This window comes from Eleginops maclovinus, chromosome 13 (assembly GCF_036324505.1).
Source record: "Eleginops maclovinus isolate JMC-PN-2008 ecotype Puerto Natales chromosome 13, JC_Emac_rtc_rv5, whole genome shotgun sequence".
Lineage (NCBI taxonomy): Eukaryota > Metazoa > Chordata > Actinopteri > Perciformes > Eleginopidae > Eleginops > Eleginops maclovinus.
The window spans coordinates 16,906,997-16,927,647 of record NC_086361.1 but is presented as its reverse complement, the minus strand read 5'-3'; the positions used below and the strand labels follow the sequence as shown (position 1 = coordinate 16,927,647).

Here is a 20,651-nt window from a genome sequence, read left to right as displayed (position 1 = left end):
TGGTTAGCATCATGCTACATGCTGGGCATCCTATTTATTGAAGTTAACCACCTGCAGGTGCAAGACAGGGTTACTGTCATGGTAGTCTATTTGTTTACAATAACAATATTTCAGAAACTAGTTTAATATGCACTCATGACACTACACCAACTTCAAATGTGGATAATTGGACATTTCTTTCAAGGTACTTTATTTATTTTTAAGGTATAACACCAGCAGGAACATCCTGAACAGTGTTTCCCTTACAATAGTTAAGGTCACAATACAGTTCTGAGGCGGTACAAGATTATTAACAGGAGAGAAAAACATCACATGAAAACAAACTTAGTTTACAGTAGTTGTGCTTAACTAAATTTAAAACATGAGCATCCAGCTAAATATGATGTGTGCTTGATCAGGTTCTTGAATTCTTTCTCTTTGCTTGTTAATAACTGGATGCTTGGCCCCCAACAGTTCACAAACAAATGAGTCTGAACCCTCTGTTGAGCAGCATACCTCAAACAACACACACGATGCAAAATTGGAGCTTTGTGTATAAAATAATTGTGTATATGTAACAAAAGTTAACCTATTGTCTTGCAGGCAGTTCTGCCTCGGAGGGCCGACTCAACTGAGTTGAAAGCCGTTTTTGAAAAGGTATGTTTTACCTATATACTTTGTTTTTCCTCTTTTGTGCTTTCCTCTTTATAAAAAGCTTTGAAGGTATCATTCGATTTATGTTTTAAATGAAATTCTAAAGCTCAGCGTGCGGCCTCGTGTCTGTATCTGTTTTTCTCTTTACAGTATGCCAGCGTCAAGAAGAATGAGGAGAGCCTTATGTCACCGCAGGACTTTGTGAGCCGCTTCCTCCATGCCCACACAGACATCCGGCTGTCGGACGAGGCCACGAAGCTGCTGGCTGGAGTCGTGGATCAAAAGAAAGATGGGTTAGTATTCTCATATTTATGTTATTATTAGCTGAAAAGAATATGGAATATCAGCTATTATAAATGAAAAGATGTATGACACAAAATGTGACCGATAGGGGGTAAATACAAATCTGTAAAAGATAGGGGATCAAAAGCAGAGTGTTTTATGAGAATTACACTGTTTGAATACATCTCTGGCAGAAGTTGCTGATCTGACTGTGAAATTGCTATGCTGAGTTTCTGTTTAAGCCACAAATTCATCTCCTCTCATTAAGCCAACTGCTAAGCCTATCAAAGCTATCAGTACTTATTATTTATCCCTTTGATCTCGTGTGACTGCCTCTCTAGTGTTATTTTGCATTTTAAAAACAAACCTATGCCTGAATCCTTTGGTGTAAAAAATTCACAGAGGGATGTTCATACTTGAATTATCGGAGACATCAAACCACCAAAGGCCCCTTTCAGGTGTTTCCTTCTTTGTAGATAGACCCCCAATTTCACTCTTACTCCTCCCCCCATCCCCATCACCCCTGTTTTTCACATTAATATGTATGTATTTAATGATACATAATGATGGGTAATAAAATGTTAGGGTAAGTCAAAAAAGATTTTTACATTGCCATGGTAACCACCTGGGCTTCTACAAAGAGCAAAGTGCACATGGCTGCCTGGCTTCATGTTATTACATCTGCTTTAAGGTGTGTGTGTGTGTGTGTGTGTGTGTGTGTGTGTGTGTGTGTGTGTGTGTGTGTGTGTGTGTGTGTGTGTGTGTGTGTGTGTGTGTGTGTGTGTGTGTGTGTGTGTGTGAAGGACAGTGAGATGGAGTAGTGGGGGTTTTGGAATTGGAAAAAGGAGAGAGCAAAACGCACACACACACACACACACACACACACACACACACTGATAAAAACACACACATGCACTGTAATTGCCCATGCTATTCAGGAGCACTCTGTTGCATTGTGTGGCTTTGGAGCAGGATAAATGGTGGCCGTGGCATCAGGGTAAATCTATTAGGAACCCATGGCCCAGGCTTTGTATCTAAACCTCATTTTGGTTTCGTGGAGGGGAATGGAAATGATATGGGGGCAAAACAGGGAAAAAAAAGTCTGTTTAGACCCGGGTTTAGATGTGATTTGTTTGTTTTTTTACAGTTGACATTGGAAAGGCCTTGTGATGCTCATACTCTGCGATGTGTTATTTTTCTACTAAACTTTGATAGATAAATGATTCGGTGAGACAAAGAGTCTGGATGATTATTCGGCAAATCTCTCTGCTGAATACAAACCAAATGGATATAAAAAAGTAGATCTGCTGCACCGTCAGTGGTGGCTGGAAACACAAACGAATTGTTTTGCAAGCGCTTATTCGTGCAAACCTTATGAAAAGAACGGAGCACAAGACAAAACAAACCACTTTAGTGACTGTATTTTCATCCAGCTCGCCATGCAAATATGTTTTTGAACAATACGTTTGGTACATGAGGGGTAGTGTGTTGGAAGCCAGTGTGCCTGCTGCTGTTTTTGCCAGATAAGACTCCATTTCAACAAGATGAGTCTCAGGTAATAGATTTAGCAGGGGGTCGGATAGCAGGCAGCATGCTCGTTTTACTTTTCTGTTGCGAGTTTATCTGTGTGAGAGAGATTTAACCTAGATGCCATTGTGTGTATGTGATTGGTTTGGTGTGTATGTGTGGCGATGTAAACAGTGAAACGCATTCGTCCGCCTCCCTGCCACTGTGTAAATCAGGGGATATAGTGACAGTCGTAACAATCTGTTACGTGGAAATCGCTTTCTCCCTCTTATTCTCGCCGCTGGCAGTGAGACCGAGACGGATATAAAAGAGAGAGACTTTACAGATGTCTACATTTCCAGGAATCAGATTGCTGTGTGTTTGTGCACTGACATACAGAGCCACAAGATGGTTTGAAGATTTACTATTTATGTCTTCTTTTTTGCTTTTAACTTCCTTTACATTCCTCCACTCTCATCCCTGCCTCTTTACACACTCACACATACCATAATGCCCTCTGAGCTCCATCCATTTCATTTCCTTCCGACTCCCTACTTTTCTGCTTCTCTATTCCATCTTCCCTCTGATATTTTGATACAAACCTCTGTTCAGGTGTGAAAAACCCCACTCCCCCTCATAGACGCTTGGAGGTTTTAAAAAAAGCAAAAGGAAAAGAAACTTTGTTAAGGTTGCATGCTGGGAAAATAGCAGTCTGCCAGCTGCTGTGGGTATTGTAGACTTGTACTGGTAGGTGTCCACTCTTAGAAACCGAACAGATACTGGCAGCTTGCACTCATCTGGGTGTGTTTTTGGGACGTGTGTGTCTGTGTGCAAGCTCGCTCCAGGTGGGTGGAAGGCTGTCAGTAACAATGCCAGGATGCCAGGGACAGGGGATTATTGAAGCCCCTCTAGGCCCCTCTCTCCACTACTATCAGCGGAGGAGAGCTGTCTTTCTATCAGCCGGGCCTAACCAACACCATGCATTTATGTTACTTGTAAACAACGTTTCGGCTCCTGGTTTTTTCGCTTCAGAGGATTGTGTTTAGATGCCTACTGAGAGGAGACGGAGATAAAAGCCATTTGGCAAAGATAAGATAAAAGCAAACAAGAATATACGGAAAATAGGGAGGAATTTGAATGCTGGACAGACTTAGTGAAGACAGTTTAAATTGGATTGTTTTGGCTTCCTAGGGAAAACATCATGGAACTGTCATCTGTAAAGACACATGCTAGAATCAAGTCTTTTTGTTTAGGTCGTCTGTGTTACATCTCGCGTCACGAATATGTCTGCTTGGAGACTTAACAAAATCCTGCAGTGCGCTGTAGAGATGCCATGCTACAGTATCACATTATTCCTGACTGCGGAGTTCATCCCGGGCTGCGTACTCGGAGCGGGCAGCTGGACACATGCCATAGCAGTTGATGGTTGGGAGATGCTGTCGGTTGATTTGATTGTTGAGCGTCTCGTTGGGGTTGGGTCGGCATAGCAGAAACCGATGGCTTCCCCCCTCTCATTGTAATCATTTTGCAGCCGTCATGGCGCTGCTAATCAACCATCATAAGCTTCATCCCCGGCTACAGAGCTGTGTGTAAATGCTTACGAGTACATGGAATGTTTCTCGTGTGTGTTATAGAGATGCCCCCTGGATCTTGTCTGGGCTCCCTGGTCTAAACCATGGTCCAATCCCTCCATGATCAACAGCCCTCTCGGTTACAATAATATACTGATTATCCACGTCTGGGAAAACACAGACAGGACAACCAGCGTGCATGTAAAATGATGCGTGTGAAAAAGAGAAATGTTACTTTCCCCTCCGCTCTGCCTGGGAACATTTGAGATTTCTGAGTCTTTCACTACATTTCTTAATTCGCCTCTCTGTCACAAAAGAAGGATCATTATTGGACAGCCTGATAATATTCCAGCAGTGTGAGCAAAAAGTGGCCGTAGCAGTGTGCTTTTGTGCCCCCCCACTCCCACCTACCTGCCATCAGCATTGGCCTCACTCTTAAGAACCTCTTGCTTTGTTAATAAAACAATTAACTTTCCTTTGCAACAATGACAGCTGATTCATTTGCCACTGAGTAGAACTGTATGCTCTTTTTATTCCCTCTTAGTGCCTCTTTCTCCCACGTGCACATCTATACACTGAATTTTTTACTGAAACCAAGTGTGGATCTTAGTATTTTTTAGGACTAAATAAGACAGTAATCTAAATATGGAATAGGCAGTTAGTTATTTGATATATCTCACTGGTAATAAGTCCTCTAAATAAAATGTTGTGAGTGCAAATTGGTTCTGTTTCTCAGTCTCTTTCATCTATACAATATTTTTTCATCACTTAAGTACACATAAGGATGTACATAACCACCCACATCCAGCAGTCCAAACAAATGCATCTCAATTTCATCAGCACAATAATTAATTAAAAATGTAATCATTGCACCCCCCCTATACTCCCCCCTTGGAAATTGAAAAAGGTTTAATAGATGGATGCTCGGGGACGGCTCATTAACACTGACCCCTCCTGTAATTATCAGAGCCATTTGTGAAATGTATAATGGACTTGTGGCAGCAGTGAACCAGGGCCTAAAGAAAGGCTAGACTGCGTGGTCCAGTTCTCCACAGCAGGACTTCCCATGGGAGCTCTCAGTTTGTTCACACAATAGCGATGTTTATGTTTATTTCCTGTTATTGATGCATGTGGGCTTTTGTTTTACTATGGAGTGACAGGAGATACAATATTATTTATCAAAACACTGACAACTGACTGACTAACTCTGTAAAAGAGACAGCAGTTCAATCACAACACGTATCTGGTGCATTTACATGCAGCTGCTGTTTCAGTGTTAATGCAGACAAATGTTTTCCCCATTTCACTTCTTTCTCCAGCTTTGCTTTTCTTGACTTTTGATCAAAACCGTGTTTTTGTATTATGTTTATATTGAGATGGATTATATTTCCTTAATTGACTCCCAGCTCCCTCCTCTGCTGTGCACTTGTTTAAAATGGCAGACTAAAATATAAAACTTCATATTGAATTTTTTCTTCTTCAGCTGTTGTAAAGTTAGCTCTCTCCATCCCAACTGCCAGCTCCGACTGGGAACACACACTGAGCTTTTAAAATTGTTTTATTTTCTTGCCGTCACGCTCGATGAGTTTATGACATTACACATGGAATAACAGATTCTTGGATAAAAGGCCGTGTGGATTGTGCGTAACACGGATTGATGGGTTGTCGTAGTGTGCTGCTTTGCCACTGTGTGGCAGTAATTACAATGGAGTTTAATGCAGTGTTAAAATGTCTAGATTTGTGTTTAATATATCATTTTATTAGTGTAACTTGGCTCAAGTCTTTATTATATGACTAATTGAATATCAAAGACTGTGTTTCACAGGTGTAGCTGATTAAGTTTTTATACAGAGAAGTTGAAACATGAATACCACATTAATAAATCAACTCAAATGACAGCATTCAGCAGTGTTTCACAGCTCTACATATCCTCTTTCTTCTATCCTTTCTCTCAGGCTGATCTCCTTTCAGGAGTTCGTAGCGTTCGAGTCGGTGCTGTGCGCCCCGGACTCCCTCTACATGGTCGCCTTCCTGCTGTTTGACAAAGCAGGCAGTGGAATGACCAGTTTTGGTAAGTAACTCTGATTTACCGGGTTAGATAGAATGAGACTCAAGTTTGCAGGTGGAGCATCTTTCTGAGCCATTAGCATGTATATGGCAGGTTCTGTTAAACCTATACCTCATCTCTTCTTTTTGGATAATAGGCGCAACATTTTTGGAGGATAATGCATATTTATGAAAAAGAAGGTTGTGTAGATTCACAATTCTGTAATGATGTAACCTCAATAAAAGTATGAGCATTGCTTTTGATTGTCTCTGACATTTAACAAAGACTTGTTCAGCCAATCCTGACCAAGCACTGAGCATGTGTGTCTTGTGCGACGCAACGCTGAAGAAGTGTCCACACAAACTGTTTGTCATTTGTCCAAGGGGTCTGACCTCTGCCCATATAGTCTGTCATCTAAAGAACAAAATACAGTTTGTGGTCCTTTATATTTTCTGTCAAGAATGTAAGGTTAGGTGTGGAGGTGGAGAGGGTTGTTGGCAAAGTTAAAGATGGAGGAGGGGGTGTGTAGCTCATTGTGTGTGTATGAATGTGTGTTCGTACATGATTGGCACCATTACTCTGATGCCTGGAAGCTCGGAGGTGAAAAGGGAAGACATTTGTACTCGTTGCTTATTTCACATTTGCCTAATTGATTTAAACAAGTCTAATGCCAGCCTTCTGTAGGTGTGCGAGGCGTTAGCACATTAGGCTTGATTTGAAATGCAGCGCACACATCCCGCTCGCAAACAGGGAAGAGTAAGTGAATTTCATTTTAATTGTTGCTGTCGACAGGGTGCAAGATCATCGCGGGTGATTATATATGCACATATGTAAATTTTCATATTTAAAAGGATCAATTAGAGTGACGTTGTCTTGGTGGCAATTAAAAGGTCTGCTGTTTTTCTGCGTCTCTCAAAGGTTAATGAATATCCCAATGCCTGTGAGTTATGAGACTCGCATACAAGTGGAAAATTGCATGAAAAACATACCACACATCATGTCATACACAAACACTGACTGCAGTGTCTGCCACTTGCATCGGGCTACCATTTCACCAAAAGCAAACAACTTGTGACTGAGATTATAGACTTGTCAAAGTTGCTTTATTGTGATACATTACAGAATTCCCCTTTTTTCTCCTCTGCTCCCTTTTCCTCTTTGCCGCTCATCAGATGCAAGAGCCTCACCACGGCACAACATAAAGAACTCCCTTCTTTATTACCTTTTTAAAAGACATTAATAGCTCAAGCTTACGTCGCATTAAAGACACTTTTGTTTTCCAACGCCATAAATGTCTGTACTCTGATTTCATTTTTAGTTCATATTTCTATAAATCCATTTTATTTGATAATAACCTGAGTTATTTCTGCTAAGCACACACGGGGCTCTGAGTTCTTAGCACCTAAACTAAATGTGTAATTTGGTGGAATGTCGAGTTCATAAAATTGCAATGTAACATGGCATGTGAAACGCAGTTGTGCGTCAGCCAGAAAGTCAAAAAAAAAAAGAGAAAAAACTAAAGAGGACTGAGTGTTGACAGGTCTATAAAAGCTGATAATATAAACGGCGGGCACTGAAGCGGCCTCTCTTTTAAAGAGTTAAAGACTGTATATTTATTGCCTCATTAAAGTGTAAAAAAACAATTCACAAAGCTGTCTTCCTTCAGAAGGTAAGGCTGAGCTGAAGTAAATATCACCTTTCTCTTTCTCTCTTTTTCCCTCTGCGTGTCTGTCTTTATATAAAAAATTGTTTCTTTCCTCCTTTTCCTTTCTGCACTCGTTCTGCGCGGCCTGTTTGGTAATAAGAAACAGGTCGCTCTATTGGTTTGTTTTTGTTTCTTTAGTAAGGCTGTAATTTAGGACTCATGTTCAGTGTCTCTCCACTCCGCTGGCTGCAGAGGCTTAGAGGGTTCAGGCACAGGAACATAAGTGAGAAGAAAAGGCTTTCCTCTGAATACACAGCCTTTACTTCTGCCATGTGGCATTCAACACTGATTTAGAGTTGAGGGACTTAAGTCTCAATCAGAGCAGAATTGTGTTCTGGAGATTGACGTCGACATTTTGACACAGACAGTCACGGACGTTTTTTTTGTTGTCCTAAATCAAATAATTAGTAATGTTAACCGCAAGATAGGAAACACATGCTGTTTGTTAAGATCTGACTCACAAGGCTTAGTACACACAGATTTATGTCTTTATTAGGGCAAACTAAAAGAGGAAGTAGTATTGGATAATTGTTTGTTACAAAAACACGAACATATGGAGAATATGGAGAGGATTGTAATGGAGCTAACATAGTTAATGTAAGTCATTAGGCTTAAAAATGTGGTGTAATTTGTAAAACCTAAACAGAGGTGCGCCTTATTGTAAAGAATTTGTATTATTTCTAGGAAAATGAGGGTGTTTTTTGCCTAATTGCTTGTATATTTTTGTTTAAATTGTCTATACTTTACATACATAAACACAGGACATCAGTGGTAGAATTTAAATATGTAAATATTTTAAGTTGGGTAATTGTTTTAACTACAATTTTGAGGTACTACTTCAGTGCGCTATATTATGTAACTTATATAAGAGCTGCAACGATAAACAACTTATACTTTTGTTAATAGACAGAAACCTAATTGCCAACTATTTTGATTATCTGGAAGTCTCCTGCTTTTCTTAACTTTACATTGTCTGAACATATTTGGATTGTTGATTGACAAAACATTTAAAGTCACTTGATGTAAACTGGACAGGTTTCGCATATAAAAATTCCTCAGTCAGTTGTTATTAAACAGCATATTGTCTCTTTTTCTCACCTGCAGAGGATGTGAAGGAGGTCTTCAGCCAGACCACCATCCACCAGCACATCCCTTTTAACTGGGACTGTGACTTCATCCGGCTGCACTTTGGCAGCGAGAGGGAGAAGAGGCTCAGCTACGGGGAGTTCACCCAGTTTCTCCTGGTAGGTTTCATCTTGATCACCTGCTCTCCTCACCACTCACATGACCTTTTTTACCCACCCTGATGACATGAAATCTGCGTCTTCTGTCTGTTTTAACAAACTAATCAACACTTTCCAGTGACCATCACTGATGGTCAATAAATCTCATGGTTCAAACAGGTCCTGCTGACCCTCCAAAATGTGTGAATTTGAAATGAAAAAAAGGCCCTAGAAAATTTTTACCAACAGAAACAAACATTGGTCATTAAAACAGTTTTAATTTAAATAATTTATGCGTGAATAGAAATGTTAATCCTTGTTGTTATGTAAGCCTTTTAAAGCCTTTCTCATATTTAAAATGTATGTTATATAAAGGTTATTTAGGTTGATCTGTCCCTCAAACTGTGCCATGTTTTGTCGTTAAATTTGAGGGAATTTGGCCTGGAAAGCCTTTCAAAAATCAGTTTCAACCAATGAAAGTGTCTGTACACTTTGCCATATTATTTTTACAATCATGTCATCTAACTTTATTGTTGAATATGTATCTAACCTTGGCCAGACACACCAGTTTTTCCTGACTGCTCTCAAACACAGCGCTCCATATTGACCAGATTAGTCATTAATGAAACACCGAGGTTGTATATTTGGGACCTTTTTGGCATTTGTTTTTCATTAACTGACGTACACCTAGCCTTACTTCTACTCTTAAGCAGGTAGAGACACAGTTCTACCTCCATAAATAGTAACGCTGGAATATTCCTAGTGTATTTGTGGTGTGTGAGCCATTTTCCAATAAGATGTCTAGACTTAAATCAGGCCTAAGCAGGGAGAGGTGGTGGTGGGCGGGGGGGGAGAGAGCGCCTGAGCAGTGCCAAGTTTGCATCCACACTCACCATGTATCTGAATGCAGCTTTTTATATTACATTTAACTTAGACCAGATGGCTTACACACAGTGGGCAGCAGCACAAGGATATTGGGACATTGTTATATGTGTTTGTGCATGCGTGTGTGTCTGTGTGGTTCTGCATGTTAACCTCTTCTTACCATAGTGTGAGCATGCATGCTCTCTGCGTCTGTGTTTATGTCCATGTTTGTGATTTGTCTTCGTTTGCGTATGCGTGCATACAAGTCTGTGGTGTTGTGGCCAGTAGATGCTGCACTTTCATTGACAGCGTGCCCAGTCCTCCCCTAGTACTCCCCCAGTCCTCCCCCAGTCACTCAGTGGTTTGCAGCTCCTCACAGCAGCAAACCTGCAGCCAGTTGCACTCGTTGCTCAATATGAAATTTACATTTTCTGCATTCTGTACGAGATAATATCTCGTAGCTTTTGATTTATACCTTAATGAATGAAGAAGTCTGTATTAAATAAAAATGTCAAGCTACTTTATATTCAAAAGTTATTTCCAGTAAATATTGTATTCATTTTTTACCACTTGCTTTATTTGTGTACAAAAATTCCAACGAAAAATATATAACACATAAATATTTTATTTTGATGCGTTGATACATATTCCATTTAAACACTCATATGCTTGTGATAACTTACTGCAATTACACTACTGCTGCACAGGTGAGATACAGGTATCGGCTGACTCATTGTTATCAGTGACTCCAGCGATTGATGACAGGGCAATTAGGAAAAGTACAACAACATTTTCTGAACCAGAATTTAAACCTGCGCAATTACAAAATACTTTGTGATTGCACTCATACCTGACGCTGTTATGATGTTTAAATGTCAGCTGGGAAGAACAAGTACTCTGTGCAGCTATGAAAGTTGTAGAGTTGTGAAAACCAACACACTCTCACACACCATATTCTGAATATTTGACAAGGTTTTTTTTTATAACTCCCTACCACCAAGCTTTCCCCCCCATAAGAATGTTCCCATCCTTTATTTCTTTCTCTTCCTGCCATACATGCATGTGTTTATTGTGTTTTTCTGCCGTTGTAACCACGCCACTGCCAGATGCTCACAAGATGGGATTATCGGGGAAAACGTTTGCGCCGCATATTTCTCACAAGGGCTCTCTCTGGCCAATTACTGTCTTGATGGAAGCCAGAGATTCTCACCAATTACATGCATTTTTCCCGTCTCACGCGTGGACACCGGCCAAGGCTCAGCTCGCACTGTCAGCGTGGTGTTGTCTCTGGCAATGGTATTACCGTTGTCCAGAGAAGTGGCACATAGTAGCCCATATTATAAATCCTGGCAAGTAAAGGGCTTGAATTACACGGAGGGGACTCCACATGTCCCACTTCTTTCCTAAGCACTAAAAAAAGGAAAAAGGGAATTGTTGGCATTGCTCAGATTTTAAAAGTCCCAATTATATGTTTGACTCTCGCAAGAATCAGTGGCAGCCCTTAACATCACTAGAGGACTCACTGGCACATGTAAATGGGCAGTTGTGCTTCTCCTTGTATAGCTTGAGCCCTGCGCTGATGACAAGTACATATTAGAAAAGAGATATACAACCCTGCTCCACTCGTATCTAAGTCTTGATGTTGAGATGGAAAGTATCGCAGCCATTGAAAACAAACAGAGATGGCCTGTCATGTGTTTTTATTCTCATCCAAGGACAATTAAAGTGACTGCAAATGCCTCAGCGGTCTCTGGGAGGCTGTCCTAAGCCCAGGGCTTTATGTCTCCTGCTTCCCAAATAAAAACCATGTCCCTGAAACTCTCAAGTTAAGGTTTTAAGAGGCTGAAACTATAAACTGCTCCATCCCCTGACCACAGTTGTTTTGTTGCTCTGTGTGGTTGGTGTGTGGCTTTTCGGACTTTTGACTTGTCCAGAGAAACGAGATTTAATTTTTCCCCCTCTCATTTACAGATGGAAACAAAGATAAATGCTTACCCTTATTTTTGCATGCAAGCGGAACATTTTCTTTTTCACTTTATTTATTTAATTTTGTTTTAAATTTCAATATTCAGCTCAATCCTCCTCCCAGTTTATTCCAGAGCAAAGTGTTTTGACCTACTCACAACCGACCGGAGAAGTGAGTCACGACTCTCAGGATGCTGACACCAAAACACCTCACCTTATTTATCTCCAGAGTGTTTACATGTGTCAATCTCTCTTCGTTTCCTCGCCTTCTACTTACTTATACACTCTGCTGAGCCCCTGCTGTGCTCATAGGTGATACTGACACATGGCTGCTACATTTGCTGTTTTGCAAATCTGGCTCTTTTGTTGCAATGTCTATTCTTACTCCCCTCCGGTCTCCACTCAGCTTTGTGTAAATGTCACTCTTCCCCAGTCGTTTCTCTTGGGTGCCGCAAATTTAGAGTTCGATCAGTTATGCTGTCAGTGAAATATCACTCAAATTCAACACAACAATAATTCATAGCCTCATGGGGTTTTGTGTTGTGGTAATACCACTTCTTTGAGTTCAAAAACAATTGAATAATGCCATGCATGTTCCAGATGTAATCCTCTTTTCAGCACTTTGGTCCGACGTGTGTGGCTGTCCATTCTTCTCGGACAAATTTATAAAAATAGTTTATTCTGAACTGAATTATTATTAACTTACCTATTGTAACTGCCAGGACTTACTTTGATAAATGTCATTAATTTTTTTCTTTGAACGTTTCTGCATTTATACTAAAGTTTGACATATTTTCATTTCAGTGGGAAGGTGAGTTTTTCAATAGAGAAATATTCATAGTCTTGTTCTACATGCTGCTGGATTCACTGATTATTTTCACAATTATTCAGTACATAATTTGGCCAATTAAATACCAGAGAAAAAGTGAAGTGGCCATTCCCATTCCTCATCATGTATGTTGACATTCAAATGACTTGCTTTATCCAACCATTCGTCCAAAACCAAAACAAATTCCGTGGACTACTACAGAACGAAAAGAGAAGCAACACACCCTCATTTTTGAGAAGCTAAAAGGAGTGGATGTAGTCATTGTCTGTCAGTTCAATCATTTACCATATTCATATGAGCTCTACATATATGTGGGGAATGGAGGGAAGCTGTTGCATTAATGTTTCTGTTGGGTTTGATGTCATCACAAGTAACGAAGCTTAAATCTGACATTTAATTGGTTTGTGTCAAAGAAATCTCATAAATACATTTAGATATTTCTGCCTCATTGATTTTTGTAATAAAGGTTATGACACATAGTGAGTCAACAGCCAAAGCAACTAGTTTTAGCTCACTGCTGCTAAGCTTACGGCTTGAGCTTTTTCCATTGACTGGATTCCTATTGCTCTGATATCCCGGTCTTAAGCTGTAACCAAGTTATTTGTTGTCAGATGGAGGAATCATTGGTTTGTTTGCAGCCTCTCTCTGTAGACTTGTGGTTTCAGGTACTGATAATGGCTGCTAATTTCAAAGGCCTTATGGGATGTGTCCCCACCGCAGCCTGCTGATGTCCCCGTGGACCTTTGTGTGTGTGTGCAAGAAGATAGATAAAGTGAGCAGTTGGGTGATTAGCTGTCTTGCCTGTGTGTGTGTGTATATATGTTTGTACATTTTCCCTCAAGTGGGTTTAATGGGGATTTGGGGAGGGTGTGAAAAGCCCAAGCGACACCTCACAGTAGGCAAGCCGCTGTGGGTAGAGGAGACAAGCATGAATCCCGGCCAAACACTGGCTCCCCCGTAACTGAGAGGGGGAGACGGCATCAGGGGGCCCATCAAAGCAAAACGCTGTGTTTCATACAAACGTGTTTATATGGAGTGGTTTTATGTGGATTTTTAATTTATGAAGGCATCTTAAAGAGGTGTATGACCCACATATGTGTCCAATAATCTGAATTAACGCCTATGATGTAACTTCCCTCCACTCTTCTCCACACTCCCTCCCGCAGGAGATGCAGCTGGAACATGCGCGGCAGGCCTTCATCCAGCGGGACCAAGCCCACAGCGGCTCCATCTCAGCGCTGGACTTCAGGGACATCATGGTCACCATCCGACCGCACATCCTCACATCCTTTGTGGAGCAATGCCTGGTGGCGGTGGGTTTTTGTTTGCCTATGCAGATCTCTCTCCCATTTGTTTTAAAGTCGTCCACAAGAGCTTAAGCCAGCGTTGTTTTAAAATAGTGAGATCAGTCACTGCAGCACACCTGGGAGTAATGGTACTTTGTCATTACGAGTTAAGAAAATATTGTACAAATTTGGGGTTTTGTATTGAGCAGCACTTAATTGATACATTACCGCAAGACTGTCATACTTTCATTTCACTTTGCAGCTGTGTTGGTACCTCTACATTCATCATGTTTTGTGAAAAAGTACAATTTCTATATCTGCAGAACGTTATTGTTGTAAAACCGAAAACACAAACACAATGTTTACATGTGCTTCCACATACTTCATAAGCGATGTTTGCCACTGATTTAGTTGCTATGCCAGCTAAGAAGGGAAGAGACCTAACATTACTCTATTCTCCTTAAAAGGGTAAGAGGCAAGACTGTTTTTTTTCCCCATCTCACTACCTCGTTCTTGTCCTTTCCTCCATTCCCTGCATTCGTTTCTTTCTCTCACACCCCCTCAACCAAACACTGTGGCTTTCTCTTCCCCTCCAGCTGTCCATCTCTCGTTTCTTCTTCTTCCTCTTTTACCTTTTTCTGTCACCTCTCATCCGTCCTCTCTTTTTTTTTCTTCCCTCCCTTCATTTCTTCTCTCTCTCAAACCGCCCCTCTTTCTCTCCCTCACACCCCCGTGTCTCTGTCTCTCTCCCAACGTGTCATTAAGTCTAACCTCTCTGGCGGTGTCAAAGCCGAGCAGGCCAGCTGAATGGGAAGATAGAGACAGAGATAGATGGAGACTGCAGTCCATCATCTTTGTGTGTGTGTGTGTGTGTGTGCAGGAGCAGCTGTGCACGTATACTCTTATTTGTTTTGAACTCTGAGATGTTTGTCTTTTTTTTTTCTTCTTCTGTCTTGTCTTTTCTTTGTGTGTGTTTGTGTTGCACGTGTGTGAGTCTTGCGTCTGTGTCCATGTCTTGCCCCATTTCATAAACACCTTGTAGACTCTGTCATTTTCTCCACTGTGTTTACCTCACCGACCAGACATCTTGGTGTGCTGTTAGTAAACTCTCTCACACACACACTCATGCGCTCACACACATATCAAAAAACCCATAAACACTGCAGACACATTAAAGGCGGTATTATGGCAGAACAGAAACAGTGAAACGGCAACCTTTAATTCACGCGCCAAACATGGCAAATAAGCGCCACACATGGCAAATAAGCGCCACACTCTTTCACCCAAAAATTGTTCTCCTCTGCCCCTCTGTAAAAGACTTGTACATCGTGGGAAGATCCATGTCTATAGGCTCATGGATATGAACAGATAGTGTTCTCTGTTAGGGCAGTTTCAGCCGAGCCAGAGCTTCCCCCCTGGTTTCAAACTCAGTAAGCCGCAAGCAACCTTCCCAGTGTGTCTGTAAAGCAAACAGTGCCATCTAGTGAAAGGAAGCTCTACGTCTCCCCCTCAAGTGCTGCAAAGCCTCAAGGTTCGTCTGATACTCGGGCTTAAGTTTCAAAAACTGGCAGCAACATTTATGAAATGTACTCAAAATCACATTTGTAAAAGCACAGCATTTCGAGCTGCTCCTCTACAAGTTAAAGAGCCTGATTTGATAAAGATGAGATGCTGCTTCACATAAAAGTGTGTGTTTGTGTGTGTGTGTGTGTGTGTGTGTGTGTGTGTGTGTGTGTGTGTGTGTGTGTGTGTAGTCTGGAATGTCCTCTAAAGGCCAGCATCTATTTTAATCCTTTACCTTTTGAAAAAAAAAGAATTTATTTTATCACTTCCTCCACCTCATAAAGAAAGTTAATTAAAGTCTTCCAAAGCGTTCGTTGTGTGATGGAAAAAGAAGTGGTTGAAGCACGTTTACTTCTCCCTGTGGAGCGTCGGTAAGGAGGAACGTTGATTATTAACCGCCGGCGTTCGTCAAGATTTCCTCTTTCTGACGTGTAATGTTTGTATTTATTCTGTTTGGAGTGCAGTGTTATGGTGTTTGGGTAAGAATTTATAGCATGTTAAAATGCTCGTCTCCACCCTTGTTTAGGTTGCGGGTGGCAGCACATCCCACCAGGTCAGCTTCTCCTACTTCAACGGCTTCAACTCTCTTCTCAACAACATGGAGCTGATCAGAAAGGTCTTCAGCACGCTGGCTGGACACCGCAAAGATGTGGAAGTCACCAAAGGTACACAGGGAGGAATAACTCATACACAAAATGTAATAATTGCAGGGAGCGTTTTAGAAGACCCAGCATACAGGACACACACTCACAGAGGAAATGTGTGGCACGAACCCGTCCTGCACTTCAGGGAGTCTTATATGTGTTTTTCCAGATATTGTATTTACGTCTGTGTGTTCTGAGGGTGGAAACTTGTTTTTGTTTTGTTTTTCTTGCTTCCCGGTGGCATTTAAATGGGCATGCTGGAAGTGACCCAGCACACGTACTGCATACCCACAATCCCTGATGGAGCCTGTCTTGTCTATTAGACATCCTGGCACTGATCTGAGGACGGCTCTTTTTGTCCTGGCATGCTTTTCGGTTGATAATGACATTTTTGATTCTTTCAAAAAAAAGAAAAGAGAAACTCATTGCCTTACTTTTGATGATGAGGTGTGTTGTCTCAACCTGTGGATCAATGTGCACATTAGATAGTTAAAACAATTTTGAAGCTTTTTCTTTGCTCTATAATTTAAATTACTCTAGTGCAAAGATGTAAAACTACAAGGTGATGAAAATTAGGTATTATTATCTATTGATCCAACAGCCTTTGTCTTTTTTTTAAGACAATTTCTCTATTTTTCATCGTCTCCCATGGTTAGGCTCTTTAAATCCTTATCTCTCTCACTTGTTTGCCCCACTTGCTTTCTCTCATTCCTTTCCTCAGTCCTTGGCAGGAGGCCCGGTCAACTCTCTCCACCTTTCCTGGTCCTTCTGACTCCCTCTCTCCTTCTCTGGTTGTCCATTATGACCTCTCTCCACATTGCCCAGGGCCTCTAGTGCAGCCTTATGATGCTATCTGGAGCCTTATCAGGGGTGTGGACCATAGCCGACCCAGACCAGGAGCCCATGTGCTCCCCAGGCTGTTCCCACCATGGGTACACTGAGGCTGGGCTTGGCTCGACCCGCGGTGGCCCGTAGCCAGCCAGACCTCCACACAGCCACCACCCATCCACCCTCCACTCCCCGAGTCATTAGGGCCTCCTCTGGGGACTGCAAGTGCTCGGCCGACAAACACATACTGAACACACACACTCGCATGCATCCAGTGTGTGTGCGTATTTTGTAACACACCATTTGAAACATTTCTCGCATACACACGAGCATTCAGATGCATTAACACAGCCAAGCATGCACACATGCGTAATAATGCTGATTGATTCCGCATGTGCAACCAGGCCACTGTTTTGCCTTGGGGACGCCATTACAGTGCTCAACGCCTACACTACAGTGATTGTGTGTGTCTGTGTGTGTGTGCACACCTTGAGCTAGCAGTGTACACCACAACGCAAACCATGACTGTGCATCTTTTTTAAGTCACAATCATTTGTGTGTTGATGAAGTTTACAGTTTGGGATTTTAACACATTATGCAGAAAATGCATTTTCACTGCGTGGAGACAGAACTGATTAGGTGAGCCAAATCAAATCATAACAATTGAGTGAACCAATGCAAGCAATCACTCCACACTTAAATAGCTCAGTAAATACATTTTGTGTTCCCTGAGAAGGATGCCTACTGACTTAAGCGCTCCCTAACTTTTTGTCTAGAGCCAGGTTGATTTTGAGTTTTGGTTTTGGTTTTGAGTCAACAACTATTGAATGGATTGCTCAGAAATCTAGTGAAACATTCATGTTTCCTGATGGTTCATTTAAACAGGTTTAGTTATCCCATGACTTTGCATCACAATGTGTCCAATCATTGTTTATGAGTAAATACCTGCACAACTATTTCCCTTCCTTTAAGCCACAACCGTTCTGTGGTGCTGACAAATGAATATTGGCACGCTAAAATGCTTGAAGTTAGACAGCGAACATTATTAACATCATATCTGTTAACCTCATTGTGAGAAGGTGGGCATTAAGCTGAGGCTTCAGCACAGCCTCACAGATTTGATAGCATGGCTGTAGATTTGTATTAATTTAAGACACCGTTTAATGTTATTGCAGTTTATTGTTGTTCCTTTTAATTTTTTACTTGAATTACTTCTCATTATGTAAAAATGTGCTAAGCAATTAACTGTTACTGCAATAATACTTGGTTAGGCAAACATTAACCACAAAGCACCAAAAGCATGATAAGATGGTAGTTTATGTTCAACAAGTCTGTGATATCTAGCTGTTGGTTGCGTGGCGCTGTGTCAGTCTGAACATTTCAGCAGCTATGTACGAATAGATTTTTACGTCCCTTTTTTGTTCTTCATCCTCATTCAATTGGAAAATTGCAAGTTTGCAGAGAAGAAAGCACATTTATTTATAATCTGTCTGCTGCTGCACAGGTTTATCTTTAGCTTACATATCAATTATCAAAGAACTGTGTGAAGAAGAGACAGTTATGAGGGACTTTGCTTTTCCTTTTAATACGCTATGAAATAAACCACTTCACAGAGGCAGGTAATCATATAATGTGGTCAGAGGATGGTCAGGTGTGTGTGTGTGTGTGTGTGTGTGTGTGTGTGTGTGTGTGTGTGTGTGTGTGTGTGTGTGTGTGTGTGTGTGTGTGTGTGTGTGTGTGTGTGTGTGTGTGTGTGTGTGTGTGTGTGTGTGTGTGTGTGTGTGTGTGTGTGTGTGTGTGTGTGTGTGTGTGTGTGTGTGTGTGTGTGTGTGTGTGTGTGAGTGTGTGAGAGACACAGAGTTTATTCTTGTGTAAGTATGCTCTCTCACATGCTCGTGAGCATTACCGGCATATACCCATGGATATGTGTGTGTGTTTGTGTGTATGTGTGTGTGTGTGTGAGAGACAGAGAGCATGCCTCAGGGGTAAGCTGAGCCTCGGCGGGTGAATGGCTCCAGTGTAGGACGACTTTGTCACAACCCCAGCCTGCTGCTCTTTGAATAAAGCAGGTCAAACAATGCTGACTCCTCCACTGTAAGCCAGCCTACAGTCAACCTGTTCTTTATTCCACCGACAATACACCAGGTCTTAAGTTACGCCATGCTAAAGCTGCCTCAGAAGAACTCTGCATTGCCATACTTTCAATTTTCTTCTTCTTATGATGAATTCAACAGGCTGTGACACCTCTGCCATTTAATTCCAACAAAGTCACACAAGGTAAAGTATAAAAAGTGAAGTCTAAAACTGCTATAAGCAATACGTGTTGGATGAACAATTCCTTTATGAACATTTTCCTCTAGTGATAGGAGCAAAAAGAACATAATGAAATGCAGCTTTGTACCGCGGGGCATGATCCAGTGTTCATTATGTAACTGGCCGTGTATCTGCGTTTATAGGGGAAGGCCTGTCATGGCAATAATAATGATATTCAATTAAAGGTACAGCAGCAGAAATATAAATGTCTCTTTAATTATATTAGACACATTTCCCATCATAATGGGTGTCCCACTCTGTCATTATATGTTGGTGCATTGTTTGAAACATAATATCGATTGATGATTTTGAGTCTATGCCGCCATATCATGAACGCTTAATGGAAATATGAATCAGATGGGAACAAAAGAGACGTCAGTCAGAGTCTTTGTGAAAACAGATTGTGTTTAGGTGATTCATTCGGTTCAGTACTAAATTAATTGCATACTGTAATGGCAGCTTTACATGTACCTACTGTAGCAGTCATGAACATACACTGCCCGGCCAAAAAAAAGGTCAGAAGCCTGTGGGGAGCAGTGCTATGATCTGGGGTTGCTGCAGTTGGCCTGGTCTAGGTTTCAACAACGTTATGTGCCCAAAGAATGAGGTCAGCTGACTACCTGAATATACTGAATGACAGGTTATTCCATCAATGGATTTTTTCTTCCCTGATGGCACGGGCATGTTCCAAGAGGACAATGCCAGGATCCATTGGGCTCAAATTGTGAAAGAGTGGTTCAGGGAGCATGAGACATCATCTTCACATATGGACTGGCCCCCACAGAGTCCAGACCTGAACCCGATTGAGAATCTTTGGGATGTGATGGAGAAGACTTTGCAGTGGTCCGAATCTCCCGTCATCAATACAAGATCTTGGCGAAAAATGAATGCAAGACAGAAATAAATGTTGTGACTTTGCAGAAGCTTGTGGAAACGATGCCACAGCGAATACGTGCCGTAATCAAAGCTAAAGGCGGTCCAACGAATATTAGAGTGTGACCTTTTTTTTGGCCAGGCAGTGTATAAACATAAGAGCATTGAGGAACCAACCAAAGTGGAAACATTAATGTCAAGTTCCTTTGCCATGGTAAATAAACAAATACATATATAAATAGATATTTAGATATAGTATTTGCTTAAAATCCCCTAATATTATGGAGTCACAGTATATTAAGGAGGAGCAAAGCATATCCTGTCTTTATTTTTAAAAAGTGTATTGTCTCTGCTTTCCGTGCAATGGGTCAAACATGCTCTCAGTTTTGGGATCAACTCAGGCTGTTCTTTGTCTATTTTGTTTCTAATTGTCACGAACTGAATCCCACAGCTCAGCCAAAGAGTTGATTGTTTGATTTTTGTGACGTCTCAATTTTATTGCTCTCTGCTGGTGAGGTA

The 20,651-nt window shown here is 41.3% G+C and overlaps 1 protein-coding gene across 1 annotated transcript in view; it reads left to right on the top strand.

Annotated features, from left to right (window-relative positions):
* LOC134875301 (electrogenic aspartate/glutamate antiporter SLC25A13, mitochondrial) overlaps positions 1-20,651 on the top strand; it is a 44,855-nt gene that overhangs the window by 476 nt on the left and 23,728 nt on the right. Inside the window, exons 2-7 of the mRNA XM_063899829.1 lie at positions 583-636; positions 784-926; positions 5,948-6,063; positions 8,849-8,988; positions 13,792-13,938; positions 16,001-16,139. Coding sequence (XP_063755899.1) covers positions 583-636; positions 784-926; positions 5,948-6,063; positions 8,849-8,988; positions 13,792-13,938; positions 16,001-16,139 — 739 coding nt within the window. The remainder of the gene's footprint in view (positions 1-582; positions 637-783; positions 927-5,947; positions 6,064-8,848; positions 8,989-13,791; positions 13,939-16,000; positions 16,140-20,651) is intronic.